Source organism: Sesamum indicum, linkage group LG5 (assembly GCF_000512975.1).
Source record: "Sesamum indicum cultivar Zhongzhi No. 13 linkage group LG5, S_indicum_v1.0, whole genome shotgun sequence".
Classification (NCBI taxonomy): Eukaryota; Viridiplantae; Streptophyta; class Magnoliopsida; order Lamiales; family Pedaliaceae; genus Sesamum; species Sesamum indicum.
This window is the reverse complement of record NC_026149.1, coordinates 418110-440182: the sequence shown is the minus strand read 5'-3', so window position 1 is coordinate 440182 and position 22073 is coordinate 418110. Positions and strand designations below refer to the sequence as shown.

The 22073-nt window shown below is 36.6% G+C and overlaps 4 protein-coding genes across 12 annotated transcripts in view; 3 read left to right on the top strand and 1 right to left on the bottom strand.

Annotated features, from left to right (window-relative positions):
• On the bottom strand, window positions 719–8097 carry LOC105161389 (E3 ubiquitin-protein ligase MBR2). 7 transcript variants are annotated; one of them, XM_011079057.2, is made up of 9 exons: window positions 7951–8096; window positions 5163–6458; window positions 4521–4622; window positions 4051–4188; window positions 2724–3461; window positions 2256–2590; window positions 1494–1592; window positions 1219–1356; window positions 719–994 (listed from the first exon to the last, which is right to left on the bottom strand). In XM_011079057.2, the coding sequence occupies exons 4-9, from the start codon at window positions 4142–4144 to the stop codon at window positions 839–841; spliced, it is 1560 nt and encodes a 519-aa protein (XP_011077359.1). In that variant the 5' UTR covers window positions 4145–4188; window positions 4521–4622; window positions 5163–6458; window positions 7951–8096; the 3' UTR covers window positions 719–838. The 7 variants fall into 7 exon arrangements, with proteins under 7 accessions (XP_011077359.1, XP_011077358.1, XP_011077357.1 ...); XM_011079056.2 differs by lacking the exon at window positions 4521–4622 and having other exon boundaries at window positions 5163–5573; window positions 5723–6458; XM_011079055.2 differs by lacking the exon at window positions 4521–4622 and adding an exon at window positions 6797–7006 and having other exon boundaries at window positions 7951–8089.
• LOC105161388 (syntaxin-71) lies at window positions 8962–12289 on the top strand. Of its 2 annotated transcripts, none has more exons than XR_002287049.1 (9): window positions 8962–9215; window positions 9307–9432; window positions 9933–10095; window positions 10229–10314; window positions 10401–10469; window positions 10606–10682; window positions 11181–11243; window positions 11505–11581; window positions 11760–12289. XR_002287049.1 is itself a non-coding variant. In XM_011079052.2 (9 exons), the coding sequence occupies exons 1-9, from the start codon at window positions 9063–9065 to the stop codon at window positions 11773–11775; spliced, it is 798 nt and encodes a 265-aa protein (XP_011077354.1). In that variant the 5' UTR covers window positions 8964–9062; the 3' UTR covers window positions 11776–12289. The 2 variants fall into 2 exon arrangements, 1 of the variants encoding a protein (XP_011077354.1); XM_011079052.2 differs by having other exon boundaries at window positions 8964–9215; window positions 10606–10650.
• On the top strand, window positions 13702–18467 carry LOC105161387 (dnaJ protein P58IPK homolog). Its single transcript, XM_011079051.2, has 9 exons — window positions 13702–14084; window positions 14581–14746; window positions 15406–15607; window positions 15739–15899; window positions 16060–16153; window positions 16247–16459; window positions 16605–16685; window positions 17517–17735; window positions 18066–18467. The coding sequence occupies exons 1-9, from the start codon at window positions 13949–13951 to the stop codon at window positions 18249–18251; spliced, it is 1458 nt and encodes a 485-aa protein (XP_011077353.1). The 5' UTR covers window positions 13702–13948; the 3' UTR covers window positions 18252–18467.
• Window positions 18868–22073, top strand: part of LOC105161386 (dystrophia myotonica WD repeat-containing protein) — a 7168-nt gene continuing 3962 nt past the window's right edge. For both annotated transcript variants that reach the window (XR_847771.2, XM_011079049.2), the window contains exons 1-6: window positions 18868–19449; window positions 20134–20448; window positions 20523–20631; window positions 20717–20810; window positions 21701–21788; window positions 21878–21961. Coding sequence is in view for 1 of the 2 variants with exons in the window: in XM_011079049.2 (XP_011077351.1) it covers window positions 19273–19449; window positions 20134–20448; window positions 20523–20631; window positions 20717–20810; window positions 21701–21788; window positions 21878–21961 (867 nt within the window). In the remaining variant the exon portion in view is untranslated. The remainder of the gene's footprint in view (window positions 19450–20133; window positions 20449–20522; window positions 20632–20716; window positions 20811–21700; window positions 21789–21877; window positions 21962–22073) is intronic.

Sequence of the window (22073 nt, the reverse complement as noted above, 5' to 3'; positions counted from 1 at the left end):
AGATTTTAGAGTTGGAGTCCTTAACATGGCAATTGTGGGCTTGATGAGCTTTTAGTGCATGCAACTTCTCTTTCCTTATTTTGCACCAAATTTTGTTCTTCAATCAAATTTATGTGTTTCAATTTTACACAAATTATCGTATGAAAATAATAATATATTTAAATTAATTAAAGAGATTATATTTTATATGAAATTATAATGTTAAATTAATATATTTTTAATGAGAATGCATACAAATATATAATTTTTTTTTATTTTAAATACTATTTTCAAATTGAAAATGAAAATAGTTGGTGGGACGACATAGTAGAGGAAAGAAATTAAAAATACAATATAAAATAAAGGTATAAATTTTCATGTTATGATGTATTTGGTAAATTTTATAAAAATAGAAATTAAAAAGTTTATAAAAATATGATGTATTTTTAAAGTCTTAATAAACTTATTCAATTTTTTTCATACTAATTATAAAAATATGAATATTAACATCTTATAAACTATATGATCTTACTTTTTGTGCATGAATACATAAAAAAGCTTATCCTCAGAATATTTTAACAAAATCTAAAAATGTCTGAATTTGTAAGATCACTTAAATAAATTTAGTTAAACAAGCTCTTAATCTGTGGCAAAGCTTTTCTTAAGCAGCTCTCTGAATTTTGACATGAGGTTTTCTGCCCCCCTCGCGAAACCATGTGGAGTAAACTGCAAAAGTAAATTGCATGATCCAAAAAATAAAATACATTAATAGAGTATCTTGTTTCAAAACTCAGTCATCCATTATGAGGATTTTTCCAACATATTTTACAAAAAAGGTCCAGGTAAATTATAGGAAAACTTAAGCAGAAGATTTCTCCTTGACACCATCATCCATGGCCGACGCCTTGCAGATTGGACACAAATTCTTCATTGATAACCATTTTCGGATACAGCCCACATGAAAATCATGGCGACATTTCAGAGTCCCAACATCGTCCATGTTCTTGTATTCCTCCTGTTAACACCAATTAGGATTTGAAGTTAGAAATGCAGAATTATTCTCATCTATACACACACATGTAAATTATTAAAACTCAACTACGAAATAGGTAATATGCAACATTCTATTGATTTTTCATTAAGACAAAGTACATTTATATACATGCGCTTGTGTGTGTGTGTGTGTGTGTGAGAGAGAGAGAGAGAGAGAGAAGTTGCCAGACAGTGTGAGACTCTCACCAGACAAATAACACATTTTCCATCATCTTGAGATTGGTCCGATGAACAGTATATCGACTCAGTCAAGCATTTTGAAATTAAACCATCAGATAAGCCGGTGCTGACACTTCCAATCCTCTCTCCCAGTACAAGGAGCTCCTGCACCCACACCAATTGTGTTTCAGTATATAAGGTTTGAAAACCGTAAATATAAAAATAATAGTAGTAACGAGAAGCATAAGTTTTTCGACAAAGCCAAATGAAGAAAAATGTTAGGAAAAGGAGCATGATGTAACCTCATAGCTCATATTGTCTACGTCAAGTCTCATCTCCCTGTGGTGATCAAAAAGAGTTCTGGATTCATAAAATGTAGGACGGTCTGCAACCATGAGGCCCTGAAATAGAGCCACATGAGAGACTGCAAATTACGGAGATATCTTTGAATATAGTTCTAGTCAGTTTTTGGCATAAATGTGAAATTGAAGGATCCTTCCTTCACTACTTGCATACTTGCCCCATAAGTACCAGTTCTCAGGGATAGGGGGAAAAAAGAAAAAATTGCATTTTTAAATAAATGAGTTCGATGACACAGATTTACTTAGAAGATATAAACTCGCAAGGAATTATAAAACTTAGTCAAGAAATAGTTTTGCAGCAGAAAAGTTTCCCTGCTATTCTTCCACCTCTTTTGCTGTTTCTTGCTTTTCCTTTACCCTTCTACTAATTTTTGTTCCAGAATATTGGAATTTTATAAGGCAAAATTACTGACTGAAATGAATTCCAACAAACTAAAAAGGGATTGTCAGGCAACTGTGATGAGGATAAAAGGCTAACCCACATCTCCATGCATTCAATATAGAGTAAAGGTCCTTTGAATTTCAAGCATGAATCACAGATAGGACAAAAGGCTAACCCACATCTCCATGCATTCAACATGCCCGTGACTTCAATTAACATGGCCTCCACAAAATTACCCTGTCAAAGCTGTTTACTCCTACTTTTCCATAGCAGAAACATTTGCAGGAAAATAAGCTGATTTCCTTTAAGATAGTGCATACCTCTGATGTCAATCGATCACGAAGGCTCGCCTGCTCAGTAATTGACCGATATCTGTCCCTTAATATCGCAGTTCTCCCAATCCTTTCACCATTACGCAATCTTGTGGTAGAAAAGACCCGTGGATGTCTAGAAAGGTAACTTTCTGCAGTCATTTGCAGCCCTTCATCAGAGGCACCTACCTGTCCTGTGTGAAAGTTGCTTGACGAAGACCCGAAAGATGGAACAGATGTTTGGCAATAACCACTTCTAACCCCTCTGACAGATTGGTGGTTGTTAGCATTTTGAGGAACAGGATTCCCATTTGAGATAGCATTATTGCTGTAAACCCCACTCTCTGCCAAACCATAAGCATAACTGTTTAGTGCATTGAGGGTGTTCTGATCACGAATAAGGAACCTTGACTCTGATACTTCAAACTTATAAATTTGGTTTATGCTATACAACATAATAAATCAACAAAAATATACCTGTGTCACAATTCACCACGTGACCAGCTACAAGAGAAGGATCCCATTCCCTTCTTGGGGGATTTGATCCCTGCCCCCGGAAATCCACCAAATTAGATTGATCAGTGGATCGGCTAGAAAAAGAACAATACAAATAATTGCTTGGCAAACGAGTCCTAGCCAGATTGGGTTCCATGTGAATTCCAGCTCTACTTCTCACATTTCTCAGCATACCTTCACCACCAATAGAGAGGCTATTAACTCTGTAACCAGGTGGATACTCCCAAGGCATATGATGAGATTCTGTACTCCGCTTTTCCTGCAACCCATCAGCAGGTAAGTACTGATTCGACGAACTTCCAGCATCATAATATCTGCATGTAATTCCCCTATCATATGGCAGAGTGATTCCAGGGCTTTTGCGCTTGTATGGTCCCCTGCCACTGCCCATTGTTTGATTATAAAAACTGCAATCTACTCCAGGGACTGTTTGCCCACTGAGGCTGGACGAAGATGGGTGATGGGAGTAAGCATCTGGGACCATATGGAAATTCCCACCAGGAGGTTGATGCGGAAAAGGATCATGAGATGGAGTAGGAGCCTGTGGTTGATAATGTGGCAATTGAGCATTAAGAGTGGATGAAGAGTATCCACTCGACCTAGGAGGAGGGTTCCACAGGGAAGTCGAGGGTCCACCTTGAATGGTCGTATTCTCCACAGGATGAACAAGAGAACTGCTTCCAGAAACACCAGACCTTGCTACAAAAAGAAAACAGAAAAAGAGCATAAGAGTGCTATGAAAACAAAGAAAAGCTATGAAAACCATTACCAAGCATAATTGAAGTGTTACTTTTATAGAGCCGTAACCTCTGTTATTAACTGACTGCCCTATAATTCATCAATTTCAGACTAGGGTAAAATTTTCAACCTAATTAGTATATGACTTTCCATCATGAGCAGATTCATTTTTTCCGCTAACTCTTAAAGAGTACATCATCATAACAAAAAGGGTCACCCAACAGCCACAAGGATGGACTGTAGTCCCAAACATCTCACTCAATCCTTCAAGTTCTCTAGAAATTGCATATATGAAAGGATAATATCCCGACAGAAGTTAGTCATCTGTGTGACAAGATTCTATAAGAGATCAAATTAAAGCCAAAACAGGCTAACAATGACTAGAAAAGGGCAAGAGGTTCCGAGCAGATCATGAAGCCTAAGAAGGCTTCTTAATCAGTTCAATTATGAAAAAAAACGATAGCAAAGCAAATGCTCGTTACCCGCTTCAAACAAAAAAGTAGTCATGCAACCAAAACACTGCATGCAACTGAAACAGTTGAATATATACCCATAGGCAAGTAAGGTTGCTCTGCATGATTCCATCCCTCATCAGCATCAGTCTCATGAATCAGAGGTGTGTTAAACATGTGTCTATGCCCCATAGCTGGCTGATCTGTGGTAACCAATTTACTCAGCAGCCTGGAACCTGCAGGGGGATCAAATTATCTCAGAAGCAGGTCTCTCTACCAGCAAAAAGTTCCAAAGAAACCCAAAAAAATTGCAGCTATATTGGATCACCACCATAATGATTTGAAGGAGGTCCAACTTTATCAAGACTAGAAGAATGGATTGTTTAACTCAAAAATGCAAGCTTAACAAAAATCCAGTTTCCTTTCTCATCTTTATTAAAAATGAGAAGTACAAAAAAGGATGGGTGGAAATAAAAACAACTTTTGAGACACCACCTGAAATTCAAACAGGAACCTATGACCTGAATAAGATAGGTAATTCAGAATGGTAATCATAAGCGGAAAAAACCTTAAAATTTCACATCTTGCAAGCTTGAGGCTCCTCACAGTAAGATTTCTATCATCATGTCTACCAAATGCATTATAGTTTTACTGCACAGTCCATTCCTCTCTGTAATAAGATGAAGCTACGAATGAACATACTAGACAACTACAAGAAATATACTTATATGAATAACCTTTTGTGATGACCTTTGCAGGAGTAGATCCATTAAAGATGGTAACTAGAATTGGTAATTGCATACAAATGCATTCTCCATCTGCTGAATACCAGAATACTAAGACCGTATGCCCTTGGAGGAATGAAATTTATACTTGCAGATCAGATCTTACTCCAAAAACAGATACTAAGTAACACTAATATGACGTTTAATGTCTTAAGAAGGAAAACAAGTTGTGATCATTGGTCCAAATATTATTTTTCACTAAACTATTATCCAAGCAAGTTCAAACAAAGTGCAGTATGTTCACAATTATACAGCCAAAAACAAAATCTTCCCCATACCTACCGTGCTGTCTGCAGCAAACAGTGAGTTAGATCATATTGTACCAGGAACAAGGTAGGATTTCAAAAGAAGAGAAATATAAAAAGTCACAGCTAGCACTGAACTGAATAAACGCAAAATACCATATAAACAGCCTAAATATGTACCTCAGTGATGGCATCTGTTTCGACCAAAACAAGGAAAATTCCAGAACTATTAATGGGAGATAGAGTCATTCAGTTCATTGGACAGAACTTCATCAACAAAATCATAGTGCTTGCATTTCCAGCCATGCAGCCAGGGAAACACAAATAAATTTCAGGCTTATAAAGGCATCATGCATCAAAATTTCATCTTATCAAGAACAGAAGCTTGTCCATGAATCAGTGCACCACTAATTTCCTATCAGTCATTGAGCATTTACTAGTACAAGTTACAACATTTGTCATCTATTATCAGGCTGCAGTAACATGCGAGGCAGGAATAAGCAGCATTCATTCTGGTGCAGCATATCGGCTGTGCTTCCCCATCTAACTATTAAATTGATGATGTTGATGTGCTATAAATAAGTCCATACCCTGAACATAGTAATAGCAAATAGCCATCAGACCATGCACTTAAACTTACGCTGCCCACTTTATTGAGCGTTCTCTTACTCAAAAGCTGAATCCCAGCCAACATTTGAGTAAGATCATAATCAATAACCTTCCAGATTAAGCATCAGTACCTCAACGGAGTTAACTACAATGATAAACAACCAGTGTGTAACTGAACCCAAGGAAAAGGAACTGGCGCTAGTAGATTCCATGATTACAAGTTCATTCCGTACTGGACCAGGATGGGATAGAGAGGACTTTATTAAATACATAATGTGCAATTATTTACATATGAATCTCCCGGATGAATGTAAAGAATGACCAGGGCAACGCTGAACTCTTCCATCACGTACCATACCATGTAGATTTGATCAGCACAACCAGAATTGCAACCCAACCTAGTACTCCAATTCCATGCTACCCATTACCACTAAGGAAATTGGCCAAAATAATTTTCAAAAGCCAGACGAAGAACTTTTAATTTATTAGCATTCCTGTTCCCATATGTCTGACATGCACCATCATGAAGACACAAAATATGCCAGCGTCTCACACCAAAAAAGCCCCCAGAACACCAAAATATGACTGGTAATGTTCATGAAGGGTTATTGGCAATCTTAGAATTAATTCAGAGTGATGTCGGTGTCAGTTTGTTGGAGCATAATGATGTACATGTAAATTCCACTCTCAAGGCAAGGAAATTAAGGGTCCTGCAACAATGAGTCCTATATTCGCTTGTTTCTTGTCCAATTCAATGCTGAATTGGATATTGCAACTGAAGAGGTCAATCTAATAATCTTTTGTAGGGAACAGCAGAAATCAAAATAAGATCTGTTCATCAGTCATCCAGATAGACCATAAAAGTCCCTGCAATACAATTCATGATTCAGATTCTTCATGTTAGAAAGGCTAAGCAACTATCCACTAAGCATGCGCCCGAACTGTGTCTAGGACATAGTGCAATTTCTACATTTTTTTAACACGTTAAATGTGACTAAGCCTACACAAGACACATAAAACCAAGATCTGAATACACTGTTCATATCCTAGCTATGCTTAGCCATCATCTAAAACCCTGCATTAGAAACCTTCTTTATGATAATCAAACTGTAAGCATAGCTTGACTGATGAAACATAAGGAGGTTTGTTCCAGAAGAAATTATTTGAGGAACAGAGAGAGAGAACTGAGAATCAAGACAGCTCACCTGCAACTTGTTCTCTCAATCCATGTGCTTTGCCGATTCATTTTCATTTTTAGATAAAGGAGGTGGACAAAAATGATGTGGTGTCATTGTTCCAAAAACAGGCTCAAGTAACCAAAAATGCCTAAGTTTGTATTATTAGGCTTCATGTAGAGATTCTTTATAAATCATAGGCCAAATCTCCCATACATATATGGAACCAGCAACCCCTGCCTGCATATTGGAAAACATCTAAACCTAATTTTTTGGGACATAATAAAAATGATACTAACATGAAAATTGTTGCACTAAGTAGCTACTTAAAACAATCATCAATAAAGACACAGTTACCTCAAAGCATCTTCTCAGCAGAATATGTGAGGGGCAGGAAACAATTAAAAATGGTGATGACCACAATTTGTGAGAATAGTCAAAATGACAAGATATAACAATATTAGTATCATATCAAGTTATCATAACCACGCACCACAATTAGTGACAACAAATAATATAATAACATCCTGACTGACACGGGACAAAAGCCCTAAAAACCAGTTAGGTCGAAAGGAGCAAAATGAAAATGGGCAACTCCTAAAACAAGACAATTTAATTACAGAAATGAAACTCGTCAAGCAAGCAATCTCAGCAAGATATAGATCACCCAAACCACCATCTATTATCAGTTGAACAGAATCTGGCAACAGACAGCACAATTAAAAATATATTGACAACACGGCCAAAAAATAAATTTAATAATCAAAATCAACCGCTACGACATGCACAATAAAACAAACATACGGAAAAATGAAATCAAATCAGAAAAAATAAAATTCAAAATTAAACAAATTCACGTAAAGAAAAACAAAGCCCATAGCTGGGAAAAATCGTAAACTCAAGAATTTAGACAGTGATAAAAGAAAAAATAATACACCATCCATACAATTAATTTTTTTTTTTAAAGAAGAAAAGGCTGGAACGTAACTTGTTAATCGGAGAGCCGGAGGGGGAAAAAGAAAATAAAATCAACCAACCAACAATCAAGCGAAGAGCAGACGAAGTAAATATAATTCCATGCCAAAAATAATAATAAGAAGAAGAAACATAACCAGATTGTGCATTCACTTGTGAAAAAAAGAAGGAAATAAAAAACAACAAAAAGAAAAAGAAAAACCACGAACCTTAGTTAATCGATGATGGGATGATTCCAATGAGCGATCAACGGCGACTGTAAATGTATCAATACACTGTAGAACCACAGGGAATGTGAACAACAACAGAGAGAGGAATAGAGAGAGAGGGGGGGGGGGGGGGGGGGGGGGGGGGGGGGGTGGGGGAGGAGGGTAAATCGTCAGCTGAATCGATGGAATATTTTATTTTATATAGCGGTTGATTCATAATGGGTGGCGTATTCCTTGACAACTACGAGTATGAATCATATTATCTGAGCGTGTGTACGCATAATTATGTACGTATATCTTTATGTTGTATGTATTTATGTTTTTACTTTTTTCTTTTTGGATCAATATATTGTGGCCAGGCCTCTTAGGCTGCATATTCTAAGTAAATCAGCCCAATTGATTGTTACTAGCATATGGGGATTATGGGTTACGGCCCAGTTCACATTGTATTTGTCAGAAAAGGCCCTTGAATGTCTCTTTATTTACATTTTTTTTCTTTTTTTATGGACCTTAATTAATTGAAGTGACAACCCATAAGCATCATAAACCTGGTAGGATTGTTCGTACCATTAAATAAAGTTATAAATACTTCATTCACGATTCAATTTGAATCCACAATATACATATTTCTCTCACTATTACCTTCATTTTATTCAATTTTTGCATTCGATCACATAAATTGCTTGATCATCTCATCGTTCTCTCTATGATATCGAATTTTTCAAAGTTTGGTGTTTTATAGAGTATTTAATGAGTACTCAACTACTTTAGTGTTATTTGGGGACCCAATTCGAATTTCAACCAATCATATATTAGAATCTCAAAATGTGAAAAATGATATCTTTACTGTAGTCGCAATATTGAACTGTGTCTTTATAAATGTTTGAATCTTAACCACAAATCAAAGTTTATTCATGCTGTTAATACACTTTTCAGATGGTTCGACAAGGGTAGTTTTGGTAATTCAGGTGAAGTTGCTTTCGAAATAGCAAGAGTTTACTTGGAGAGATTTGTATTGGTATTTCAGCCTGTTCACAACATAAAACCTCTGTTAGTAGGTTTTTATATTTTTGCGAGGAAATTCCAGTTTTTGAAATTCAAAGAGGTGAAAAATGAGCGTGATCGATATATTGACTCGTGTGGACGCGATCTGCAAGAAGTACGACAAGTACGATGTCACGCAGAAGGACTCCAACGTTTCCGGCGACGATGCCTTCGCCCGCCTCTACGCCGCCGTAGAGTCTGATATCGAGGCCGCTCTTCAGGTTTAACCATTTCTCACGTGTGTTTCGATTTAGTGAATGTGATAGGGTTTTTATTTTACTTTGTTTTATTTTTTCCAATTGAATTTGGCAGAAAGCGGAGACAGCTGCAAGTGAGAAGAGTAGGGCGTCGGTCGTGGCGATCAACGCCGAGATTCGAAGGACCAAGGCTAGATTGCTCGAAGAGGTCCCCAAATTGCAGCGTTTGGCTGTTAAGAAGGTTTTGCTTACTCCCCCCCTTCTTTTACTTTTTCGCTTTAACGAAAAAAAGAGTAAAGTAAACAGTTAGTTAGGTTTGTAGAATGTTTTTTTTTTTTTTAATACGATCAAGGAAAAGATGGTTTTGGTTGTTGAATGTTTTCTTTAAAATGATTAAGACGCACTTCGACATCCACATAAGTAATGATTTTGTAATGGTGATCAATCATTATATACAAGAGCCTCTGGTGGAGTCAATATATCTGGAAGTTCACTCTGGCAAGGAGAGCTTAATTTGGGCAGGAAAACATGTGCTGTTTTTGTATGACTGATCACCACTGTTGCTAGGAATGGATGAATCATGTTCTTTTTCATTTGTGATAGACCTGTGCAGTCTTTGCATCTTTTGCAGCTTCTTGTCTCTCGTGCCATGTTTACGGTTTTTGTTATTTCACCTTTTGTGTCGCCCCACTTACAATTAGTCACATGGCTTTTTGAAGTTGGTAAGCATTGACAATGCAGGTTAAAGGACTTTCAACAGAAGAACTTACTGCCCGCAATGATCTGGTCCTTGCCTTGCCCGATAGAATTCAAGCCATACCAGATGGCTCTGCTGCTGCACCTAAATCATCTGGTGGGGGTTGGGGAACTTCAGCTGTTCGTACTGAAATCAAATTTGATTCAGGTTTTCCTACGTGGTTCATATCTTTAATTTTCAATGTGTCCAACTCTGTGTGTGCGTCATTGACTCTTCGTCTCTGGTGAAGCCTCAGCCCCTTTTGTTTGTTGTTAACTTATGCATTAATGTTGACTTTTAGATGGACGGTTCGACAACGAATACTTTCAGCAAACTGAAGAGTCAAGCCAGTTTAGGCAAGAATATGAAATGCGGAGAATGAAACAGGCATGTGCTTTTCTGAAAATGTATGATGTAGAATTGTTTTTCAAAGTTTTAGCATTTACTTTAATTGTAGCATCATCTTAATGCAGGACCAAGGATTGGATGTCATAGCAGAAGGTCTGGATACATTAAAAAACATGGCCCAGGACATGAATGAGGTTATGTTTCTTCTATATTCCTGTTCTCCATGTTGTTATGCTTATTTATTCATTTTTTCATTTTGAGTAGTTGCTATTACAGTTGCCTTCAAATATGTTATGATCGATAACTTTAAGTACTGTGTATTTCTTTCAGGAAGTGGATAGGCAAGTTCCTCTCATGGATGAAATTGACACTAAGGTTAGACATTGGGACTTAAACTTGTCAATAAGGTTGGCAATACATGAAGTTATTTATACTCACCTTTCAAATGCTTTTGTCTATTTTGTGTTGCCTGATAGTCTAATGGTTTCTGTCATTAGTTCTAAAGCATCCAGCAAATTATTAGTTCACTTAATGTGATTGACAGCGTCCCTTCTTCTGCTATGCACGCAAAGGCTATACAAACAGTATGCTACTCACTGGTTATTATTAAGTATTTTCATTTAAAGAAAGAGGGACAAGTTTGACGCCCTCAAAACATAACAAATACTGTGTGATGGACAAAGTTAGAGTGTTACTACCTCCTCTCATAAAGCTTGAAGTTATTAGCTTTCTGTACTGGCTGAAGAATGCAATTAGAGCATGGTATAGTCCTAATGTTGCCATTGCTGAGCAGTACTTGGACTTTGAAGAAGAAATTCACAGCATCTATGTTGACTAATTGCCAGTATTAAGCAGTAGTTTGACTTTGTGATGGAGTTCTAAGCTTCCGTGTTGACTGCCTATAGGTGGACAAGGCAACAGCTGACCTAAAAAATACCAATGTCAGACTGAAGGACACAGTTAATCAGGTGATACTATGTTCAATTCTTGGATTTTGATATGTTCTTCACATGTAATTTTTGGGAGGTTTTCGAGCTCCAAGTCTATGGAAAATTGCAACTATCTATATATAGTGGATCTCTTGTGGGTCTACAAGATAGATGGTTATGATTATCTCAAGTCTTGGAGCCCCAGAAGAAACTAAGGATAATCATGCTCTTTTCAGAATGTACGGTAGGACACTTTTCCCAATTTTTGCTGTACTTATGGAACTTTTGGTTTTCTTGCAGCTGAGATCTAGCCGAAATTTCTGCATTGACATCATTCTGCTGTGTATAATTCTTGGAATTGCAGCCTATTTGTACAAGTAAGTTTCTTTTTCATATTGTTGAAAAGAAACTTATTACTGCACCTTAGACATCTCTCCGCTCTCCTTTTATATTAGCATGTTTTTAGTAATAAGCTAATAATAACATGCTTATTTGTGCTTACACTCTCTTGCTTAGATTAGATATCATTCCTGATGACAAAATGTTAACTTGCAGTGTGCTGAGGAAATAAAGTGGCAGCAAGATTTGATGGATTGAACTGTGTGTGCGCTTCTTCAGTATTCTCTTGGTCCATTGACGATGTCGCTCTTGTATTTGGTTGGGTTGTATAATAGGTTTGCATTTGTATGTGACCTGTTTGGGATATGTTGATTGCAGTGACTTATTGACATGGAACTTATACACTTGTTTCTCATTGACACCCCCCCCCCCCAAACACACAACCTCCCCACAGAAAAGAATAAAGAAAAGGAGGCGTCCTATTGTAGATAGTCGGAAGAGTATAAATAACAGAGAAGACAAGATTGTTACTGATGGTCAGAGCGAGAGAGGACAAAGAAATAAAGCTTCGGCATCCATAGAGGCTCCAAGTAGATTCAAGGTGGAATAGTTCTATGCCATTGGAGCTTTGTCGCAGCTGGTGTTTTTGCCCGGTTTCTACAGTTAGTGGACTGTGCCACAGTAAAAGTTGAAAATATTTGTACAGTAACCCCTTTAGGTATGAAACGTATAAATATATATTGGAAGGCATGACCAACAATTTGCGAAGTGAATGTGCCCGCAGGGCGGAGAGATGGACATTTGCTTCCATGAGTTCAACCATGGAGCTACTTCACAAGCAATCCTCATACGGGATTTCTTCCTGCGTTTAATGCTCCAGGCATGGCTCAGATTTAACCCCAGCTAGCCAGCTTATGCATGTTTATTATTTACTTATGCAAAAGAGTTATCCGATTCAATTTTTAATTTATTCTTAAGAAAAATAAAAACCCGTCGCAATTGTCATAAACCACTATGACACTCTTATAAAGCATTTATAAATTTAAATGGGAAAAAAGAGGGATGAGATAAAAGATAGTCCACAATAAAAACAATGCAATCGAGTTTACAATGCCATTTTGTTTCTTTTTGCTGGATATGGGTACTCATGCTGTGATTTCGATTTTTTTAAATTTATTTTCAAATTGAATTGTTATTGATGATTTTATAAAATTATATATTAAATTATCAATTTTAAAATCAAAATAAGATGTGCGGTATTGTGCTATTTTGAACGATTGCGAGCAATTTGACGATTTTAATATTTATAACGAAAATAAAACATTGAGATTAATAAAAATCAAGAGATGAAACAAGTATTTGTATGTAACAAAGCGAGAAAAACCTACATTATACACCATATACTTCCAACACTTTCCACAACTTTAAGTAAATTAAAATATAAGATCATATATATTAATCTAAAGGAAACACTTAATCCCACAAAGGGCTGATTTTAGAGAAAATAGAGATGAAAGACAGAACAAAGAAAAAGAGAAGAAGAAAGAGAGGTAGAGAAAAAATAGGGGAAAAAAATGAATGAAAAATTGAGACAATCATTAAATGAACTCAAAACTTATTTGAAAAATTAAACATATTTGTTTTTTGTATAAAATGTAAATATAGTTTTTTCAAAAATAGACTTTGTAATATGGATCTTTGATAACATATGAATTTTGGAATTATATAATTCGAATATGAAATTTTTTTAAAAGATAATTATTTTATTGAATATTATATATGTAATTTAAAAATAATTATATATTAAATGGTGTGATTCGATTTTTGGCGATTTTTTTTAAGTTATAAATTAAACCTAAACAAATAATATGGTGTGATTGTACTCTAAATTTAGAATTAAAATTTAAAAAATAAATCATGAAAAACTATTTGATTTGATTCGACTCAGACGATTTTAAATGATTTTAAATTTTTTTTATCACCCTTACGTTTGGATAAGCCACTCGACCCTGTGACATTTTCTTCGTCTTCCTCTGCCTCTAAAGTGCAGTTGGGTCTGGGCCCATCTTTCCTGGGCTGTTAATATTTGATAGATGATTGGGCCCATGGCCGCTATTCGTGGCATCTCTGTGTTGGGTAGCTGAACGGGCCACAGAGGAACTGACCCTCCACGTGGAGACCAGCTATAGGTCGGAGTAACGTGGAATGACACACCGGCACCTTCTATAGCGCCTCCTCCTTCCTCGATGAGGTTCCGATTACTGTAACCCAATAATAATACTTCCTCCCACTTTGCCTAATATAATCCTCACATAAATCACACGCAGCGTCTCACACACTAGCAACTGCATTTCTTGATTGTATCTATGATTTGCAGTTATTTGTAAGTTCTTTAAGGTTTTCAGATGGAGATGGGGATGGGGATGAAGGTCTTTGGTCTTGATATGGTGGCCTGCAGAGGATTCATATATACAGTACTTATTCTGAATTTCGTGTTTTGTTGTCAGCTTATTCTCCTCCAGCCTCTTGTTGCTGCCATAGGTCACCTTCAATTTCAATTTGTCCCTTCATTTTACTCTATCTTTGTGTTGATTGGATATTCCAATTTGTAATGATCTGTTTTGGTTGAGTTTACTGTGGTATTTTTCAAAGTTATGGGTTAGAGTGAGCGTAATCGTCAATGTTCATTTTTTAGGTTGCTATAAAAAATGTTACTTTAAACAATTGGATTATTTGGGATTTCGGGGTTGAATTGTATTTAACAAATATCCAATGCAATTTGAATATGAATTTTGTTTTTATATGGCCATGGATTCTGGACATGATGCTGAACATGTATTAAGGGCTATATTTATTGGTTTTAAGCGGCATTGGGCCTTCTTGAGATTGTCCCTGTTGCAATGTTAAGAGAGTTACATGAGCTAATAGAAGGAATTTATCTGCTTATGATGTTTATTTTTGTAGTACAGTTTTGTCAAAGTCTATGACTTTATAAATTTAAGTGGCTCTTACTCTTCCTTTCTTACTTGAAATGCAGATGGAAAACCCGGTGATCCTGCTACTCTATTTGAGAGGGTTTCACAGAGTATAAAAGTGAAAAAATATAGTGAGGCACTCGCTGAACTCAATGCTGCTATAGAGGCTGATCCAGCACTTTCAGAAGCATATTCACATCGAGCATCTGTCCTTCGTCAGTTGTGCAGGTTTCATAACGGCTTTTATCTCTATTCAAAGATTCCGCATGTGTGTGTGTGTGATAAGAGGAATAACTATACATTTTTATTATTCATTAAACAAGGATACGTTGAGATGTAAAATTTGAAAATATTGTGTGCTATGTTAGTGAGTTGATAGCTATATGATCAATTAAGTGGAACTGAATTAATTGAATTCCAGCTATGAATGAAAATTTACTCATCAAATATGTTTGTTGCTTCTAACAGAAAATCGTATAAATTTGGCATCAGTACTCTGTGTGTGTGTGTTAGTCTCTTCCTTGCTTCTTCCTTTTCAGTTTCTCAGATGTTGGTGGGGGTAGAATATTGCTGAAACCAGACGCCATATGTTGATTGCCCCTTCCTGTTATTTCAATATCGAGCACTTCATCAAACATTTTCTCTTAAAGCAAAACTGGATAAATTTTTTTGTTATTTAACGAATTGTATATTGTTTTGCTTTGTCTTCTGCATAATTTAGTGTCACTGAGGTTCTTTCCACGTACGAGATGAGAAAGTTTGAGCCCAAATGTAGTTAAGAATTTTAGTATTTCCTGTAGATAAGTATTGGATGGTTCGTAGTCTATGTCCCATTTTAATATCTGATTGACAGATCATATGATTCAGGAAATTTTTGGCTAATGTAGATATGAGGAATCGGAGGAAAGTTACAAAAAGTTCTTGGAGATGAAACCTGGGAATTCAGCAGCAGAGAAGGAGCTTTCTCAGTTACACCAAGCTAGGAATGCCTTAGATTCAGCCGACAATCTTTTCATTTCAGGAGACTTTAATAAAGCTTTGGAATATATCGAAAAAGTTGTACTTGTTTTCTCTCCAGCGTGCTCCAAGGTCTGTATTTAAATCTATCCTAGTGACTAAATTAACGATTATCATTCTTCAGTTAAAGGACTATTCTGGTACTTGCTAAATTACATAGCTCATGGATTCATCTTCATGTAATTTTTGGTTTTGTCTTGCAGGCTAAACTCCTTAAAGTGAGATTATTGATAGCAACTAAAGATTATTCAAGTGCCATAACTGAGACAGGATATATTCTTAAAGAAGATGAAGCTAATTTAGAGGCATTGCTGTTACGGGGTCGTGCTTACTATTATTTAGCTGATCATGATGTTGCCGTTAGGTGCGTTTGAAAATGTATACACGGTTTCCTCACACCCCTAGCCAAATGCACTGAGGCAAAGTGATTAGGATGGGTCATTAGTGATTTATGCAGCTATGATTATACTTGAGATTCTTATCTATGTGAGTATGTTCCTATAATTTCACATTTTCTTCCTCAGACATTACCAGAAGGGTCTCCGACTGGACCCTGAGCACGGGGAGTTGAAGAAAGCCTATTTTGGATTGAAAAACCTCCTGAAAAAGACTAAAAGTGTGAGGCTTATACATTCATTCTCTGATGCTTCACGTGAAGATAGTGTTATAGTGAACCGTCTTGAAAGTTGATAATTTTTATATTTCATGCAGGCAGAAGATAATGCCAGCAAGGGTAAGCTTCGCCTGGCAGTAGAGGATTATAAAGCAGCCCTTGCTTTGGATCCTGACCATTCTGCATATAATGTACATCTTCATCTTGGATTGTGTAAAGTCTTGGTGAAACTTGGTAGGGGAAAGGATGCTGTGGCAAGTTGCACAGAAGCACTTGAAATTGATGGAGATTTAGTTGAAGCTCTAGCCCAGGTATGCATCTTCTGTTATTTTAAGGCTTAAAAATAAAAAAAAAAAAGCGCATTAAAAAGCTAAAGAAAATGCTGTCTGAACTGTGCTGTCTTAATGGATGGCTAGTTTGATATTCCGGTTTTTAACTTTTGATGAAATCTCCTAGAGGGGTGAAGCTAAGCTTTTGGTGGAAGATTGGGAAGGAGCCGTAGCAGACCTAAAATCAGCAGCTGAAAAGTCGCCGCAGGTTTGTCGTTTTTTCTAAGCTAGAATGATTAAGTTCTATAATTCATGCTAGTGTTTATGCCTTGATTTAGGATTCTACTGATATCTTTTGTTATGTGTATTAATGTCTCCCTATATGAATGATCCATGTAGAGTTTGTTGGAGTATTAAGGCATAGGCTGTGTCATGCTTATAGAATTTTTGCTTCTCCTGAAGGCTTAACTATCAACTTTTTTAATGTTGATCTTCTCTTGTTTTCCTGAGTTGCTTCTGAAAATAAGCATACCAGAGATACAGATTGCCCTGTCACCGCTCTCAACTTTCAGCTTGAACCTACTTCCTTCTGATGTAATTTTCTTTCATTCTGCTCTCCTACAATCACTCGGAGCTAAAGTTTATGAGAGTCAACTGGTGTTTGAGTTGAATGGATAGAATTGTTCCATATTCTCAACTTTCATATGATTGAGTAGCCTTTGTCCAGTCACTCTGATTTGCACTCTGATTGAGATCAAGTTATGTAATGTGAGATTTCTTTTTATATGCTTTAGATGCATTTAGCTTGTTTAATTAAAGAGGAGCTGATTGTGAGGTGTGGAGGTCTGAGATTTTACTTCAGCACAATGTCCTATAAATTTGAACTCCAATTAAATGAAATAGCATAATTCTACAACAGATCCCCTTAGACTTTGATTTTGCCCGAGGACTTTTGTGATGCTTCTCTGAATACTTGTTATCTCTTATGATACAGTCCCTACCCGTGTTTGATTATTTGATTGTACTTTGTTCAGAGTTCTATAGTTTTTGTGCTTTTGTGAGATCCTTGGAAGTTGATCAAATCCGTAACCTTTAACAGGATATGAATATTCGTGAAGCTTTAATGAAGGCTGAAAGATCACTGAAATTGAGCCAACGGAAGGACTGGTACAAGATATTGGGAGTTTCAAAAACTGCGTCCATGTCAGAGATTAAGAAAGCTTACAAGAAGCTCGCTTTACAGTGGCATCCAGATAAGAATGTTGACAATAGAGAGGAAGCTGAAGCCAAATTCCGGGAAATAGCCGCTGCATATGAGGTTGGTCTGCTCAAAGTTCATTGATCATTTTTCTGAATCATTTGAGTGATTTGATGATCTTATAGACCTTCTAGGGCTGCTTTGACGTTCTGCCTATAATATGTCAAAATGACCATTACATGGTTGGGACTAATGTCTTCCCCTTATTTCCGCTTTCTGTCATGATGCTACCTTCATATTTGTCATATTTCTGTTCAGTACTTTTCATCTTTGAATCTATCTGTTCCAACTCTTTTCTCGTTCAACCTGTTGAGATAATGTTGGTCCACTGTTGCTCTTTTCAATTATCCAAGTGTTGCTCTGAAAATCCAATGGCTATGTTCTCTGCAGATTCTTGGTGATGAGGACAAGCGCACCAGATATGACAGGGGTGAAGATCTTGATGACATGGGAACCGGAATGGGCGGTGGAGGATTCAATCCTTTCGGGGGAGGAGGCCAACAATATACCTTCCACTTTGAAGGAGGGTTTCCCGGAGGTGGATTTCCTGGTGGATTTGGAGGTTTTCATTTTTAACTTCATGCGGAGTAGGAAAATGCATTTCCTGGAATTCTTACTGAGGATGAGGCTCAGAGCGTTCATTTTCTTTAGAAATAGCAGTTTTGACTAACCTTCAACAGCTGCAGTTGGTTACACTTTTATAGGCCTTTTTTTTTCCCCAAATGCTTATCATTGGCTCATTGCAGTATGTTGTACTTGACAGCCTGGTGAAATGGAAATAACATTAGGAAATTGTACGTAGAACAGTTAATTGAAGGAGAAGGTGCAAGTCTTAAAGTCTGCTTATTTCACTCTAATCCTTTACTTGAGGAAACTAAAATTTTGGTGCCAAAATGTGAGCCATTTCATATTGGCGCCGAGTCAAAGTGATTGGTTCAAGAACTGCAAGTCGAGATCTGGATTGGTATGGTTGGTCGTCCATCCGTCTGTACTCTTTAATCATAGAAAAATATAAATGTATCGGGTTTTCTCTTTTGGGTGTTTATTTTCTTTTAGAAGTTAATTTAATACTAAACAATATAAATATTTCCATACAAATAACTCGAAACCTACTAAAAATTAATGGTTAAACCCTAGAAATATAGAAATATGAAATGGGCCTAAAACTTTGAAGCGAAGGAGCAAGAGCAGAAGTCCAAACCATGAATGTAACTGAAATCAGCCCCTCCAAATTCAACTCTCCAAAGTAGTTGTGTAGATTCTAAATTCAACCTAAAGCCAGAAAAAAACGCACACTACACTCTAGACTAGAGGACTCCAACTCCAAACTCCAAATTCACCCCTCAAAGTAAAATCTGCATCCTCAAAATATGAAAATCCACTCCAAATTCATTCCCAGAACAACAATTAATGGAAAACACTCTTGATCCGCGATGCACATAGCACATTGAATCTCTCTCTCTCTCTCTCTGTTTCTCTCATCTCACAAAGTTAAAACCAGCCCAGAATCCTGAGTAAAAACCCATTTGGAATTCATGATCTCATTGAATTTTTTCACTTGTTTTGTATTTGTATAGTTAGTTCTTAAGAAGAGGCGATGAATACAGCGGCTAATAATAACACCATGTCCTCTGCATCGGCGTCTGGGAGCAACGCGCAGGCGCCGAGTTTGAAGACGTATTTTAAGACCCCGGAAGGTAAATACAAACTTCAGTATGAAAAAACTCATCCCCCGGGTCTTCTTCACTACGCTCATGGCAAAACTGTGACCCAGGTTCGTCAATTTCTCATACATTTTAGGTTTTATTCTGTTTTCATGTTTTTAAATATTTTCTTCTCCTTTGCAGTTGTTTGCCAATGGTTTTGTTGGAAGTTTGCTTATTTTTGGGGCAATGAGTTGCTCTAGTTAATTTCCAAGACTGTTCTTTTTGGTAATCGTGGTTTTTGGCTTTCCGTGGTGCGAAGAGATTGGAATGTCGGAATGACTCACTTGTTTGTTCTAATGTGTTGTGGGTTTATTGTCTTAAAAGTTTGGATTTTTGGATTGAGTTGTTGGCCAATGCATGCTAGACATTTCTCAAAGTCTAAAGCTTTTGACTTGGTGCATCTTTACGTGGTTAAATGGAAGGTTCGAGTATGGAAAACGGGTAGAAGTTTTTACCGTTTTTGCATGTTGCATTGTTCAATTCCCACTCAAAAAGGATAGAACATTTAGATAACCTCTTCCTGGTAATTTTTCGGTCTGAATTCTAGACTATTTTGTACTTGGACATAATTCTTTTTATTTAACCTTCTTGTGGATCCCATATCTAAAAGCACTGATTAGTTAAAGCATTGGGATTTGGGTCCCTGTGAACTGAGCACTAATTTTAATGCTGTCCCTTGAAAAAATAGTTTAAAACTTGAAATGGAAATATTAACTGAATTTTAGTTGATTTCAGTTAATCTTTTTGGTCAGGTGACTCTTGGTCATATTAAGGATAAGCCAATGCAGGCACCATTACAGTCATCTTCAAGTTTGGGTGTAACCAGTGGAGTTAGATCAGCAGCAGCGAGATTGCTGGGTGGTGGGAATGGGAGTAGGGCACTTAGTTTTGTTGGAGGGAATGGTGGAAGTAAGTCAATGAATGGGACTAGTACTAGATTGGGATCATTTGGGCCTTCAGGTTCAAATAATGTGGTTGGAAATTCAAACTTTGATGGCAAAGGGACTTACTTGGTGTTCAATGTTGGTGATGCAATTTTCATCAGTGACCTAAATTCTCAGGATAAGGTACTTCTGTGGTTATCTTCAATTTAACATTTTATTCTAAATTTAATTCATTTTGAGAGGGTTGCTGTGTGTAGGATCCCATAAAAGCTATACATTTCAGTAATTCAAATCCAGTTTGCCATGCATATGACCCCGATGCAAAAGATGGACATGATTTGCTTATTGGTTTACACTCTGGAGATGGTATGCCTTTACTCACCACATTTTAAAGGGACTAACATGTAATTCAAAGTTTCATCGAATAAACTTGGTTTTTTTTCTTTTGTAGTTTATTCAATGTCTCTAAGACAACAATTACAAGATGCTGGAAAGAAGCTTGTGGGGGCTCAACATTATAATAAAGATGGTTCTGTTAATAATAGGCAAGAAATTGACTTTTCATTCCCTTAGTCTTCTTATATTTAAGTATCAAGCCTTCGATGAGATATCTTGTTATGATACGAGATAATTTATTAGTCTCTTTAGTTTGTTAGCCTATTATATTAGCATATCTTGACCAGTTTCTTCTAATTTTTGATGTTTTAACCTTAGTAATCTCATAGTCCTTGGTGGTGACGATAAAAGGTCATATTTGGCAAATGAAGGAACATTTTGAAGCATTCAAACAATGTCATTGTTATAAAGAAGTCAGCATTATATCTTAGTGGACAATTAGTTAGGAGAAAGATAGAGCAGCGATTCAGTTTCCACAAAGACATGACGCAGTGATAGCTTTTGTAAAAACGGAGTTATGTCTTCTAAACAGAGGTGTTAATGAATACTCGAAATATGTATGTATATACTAGGTTCACATAGGTGGTTATTTGAATTCATAGCACTTGAGGTTGGTTGGCTTGGGCAAATCAAAGTTTGAAGGACAAACATTTTTGAAGCATTGCCCCTCTTAAGCAGTGATGCGGGTCATACTTGTGATGCAGACTGCAATGGCAGCAATGATGGATTGTACGCCATTATCTGTTAGTTAATTGCAGATCTTCACCTGGAACAAAACATCTAGAAGTATGCCTATTATCAATATTATTTATTCTTTTCCTAATAATTTTTATGGTACCTTTTCCTCCACATGAGTTTGAGAAACTTTATTCATTTTGTGCCATATATATTAACTAAGCATTAAGATGGTGTATAGAAGTTTCTGAAACCTAGCCTTTACCTTATTGTTTCTATTACTTACTATGGAATATATACTGATGTATACTTTGGGATCATTGGATTATTCTCTATTCAATTTTTCTTTTCTGTAAATTAACAGTCGATGTACTTGCATCGCGTGGATTCCAAATGGTGATGGCTCATTTATAGTTGCTCATGCGGATGGCAATATGTATGTATATGAAAAGGCAAGTCATGACCTTTATTTCAATGAGCCAATATCATCCTCTTAATTCCATAGTTCTGTGGGAACTAAGTAGCTCTCTTTATTTTTCAGAATAAAGATGGTTCTGGTGATGCTTCATTCCCTGTGGTCAAGGATCAGACACAATTTTCTGTAGCACATGCCCGCTACAGTAAGGTGCTAGTTGAATTTTATTTGGTTGAATACCATTATGATCCTCCACTCACCCGTCTAGCTCTATTGATTTACTCACATTTCTTAGTAGTATTAGTTTGTTCATCTATTTATA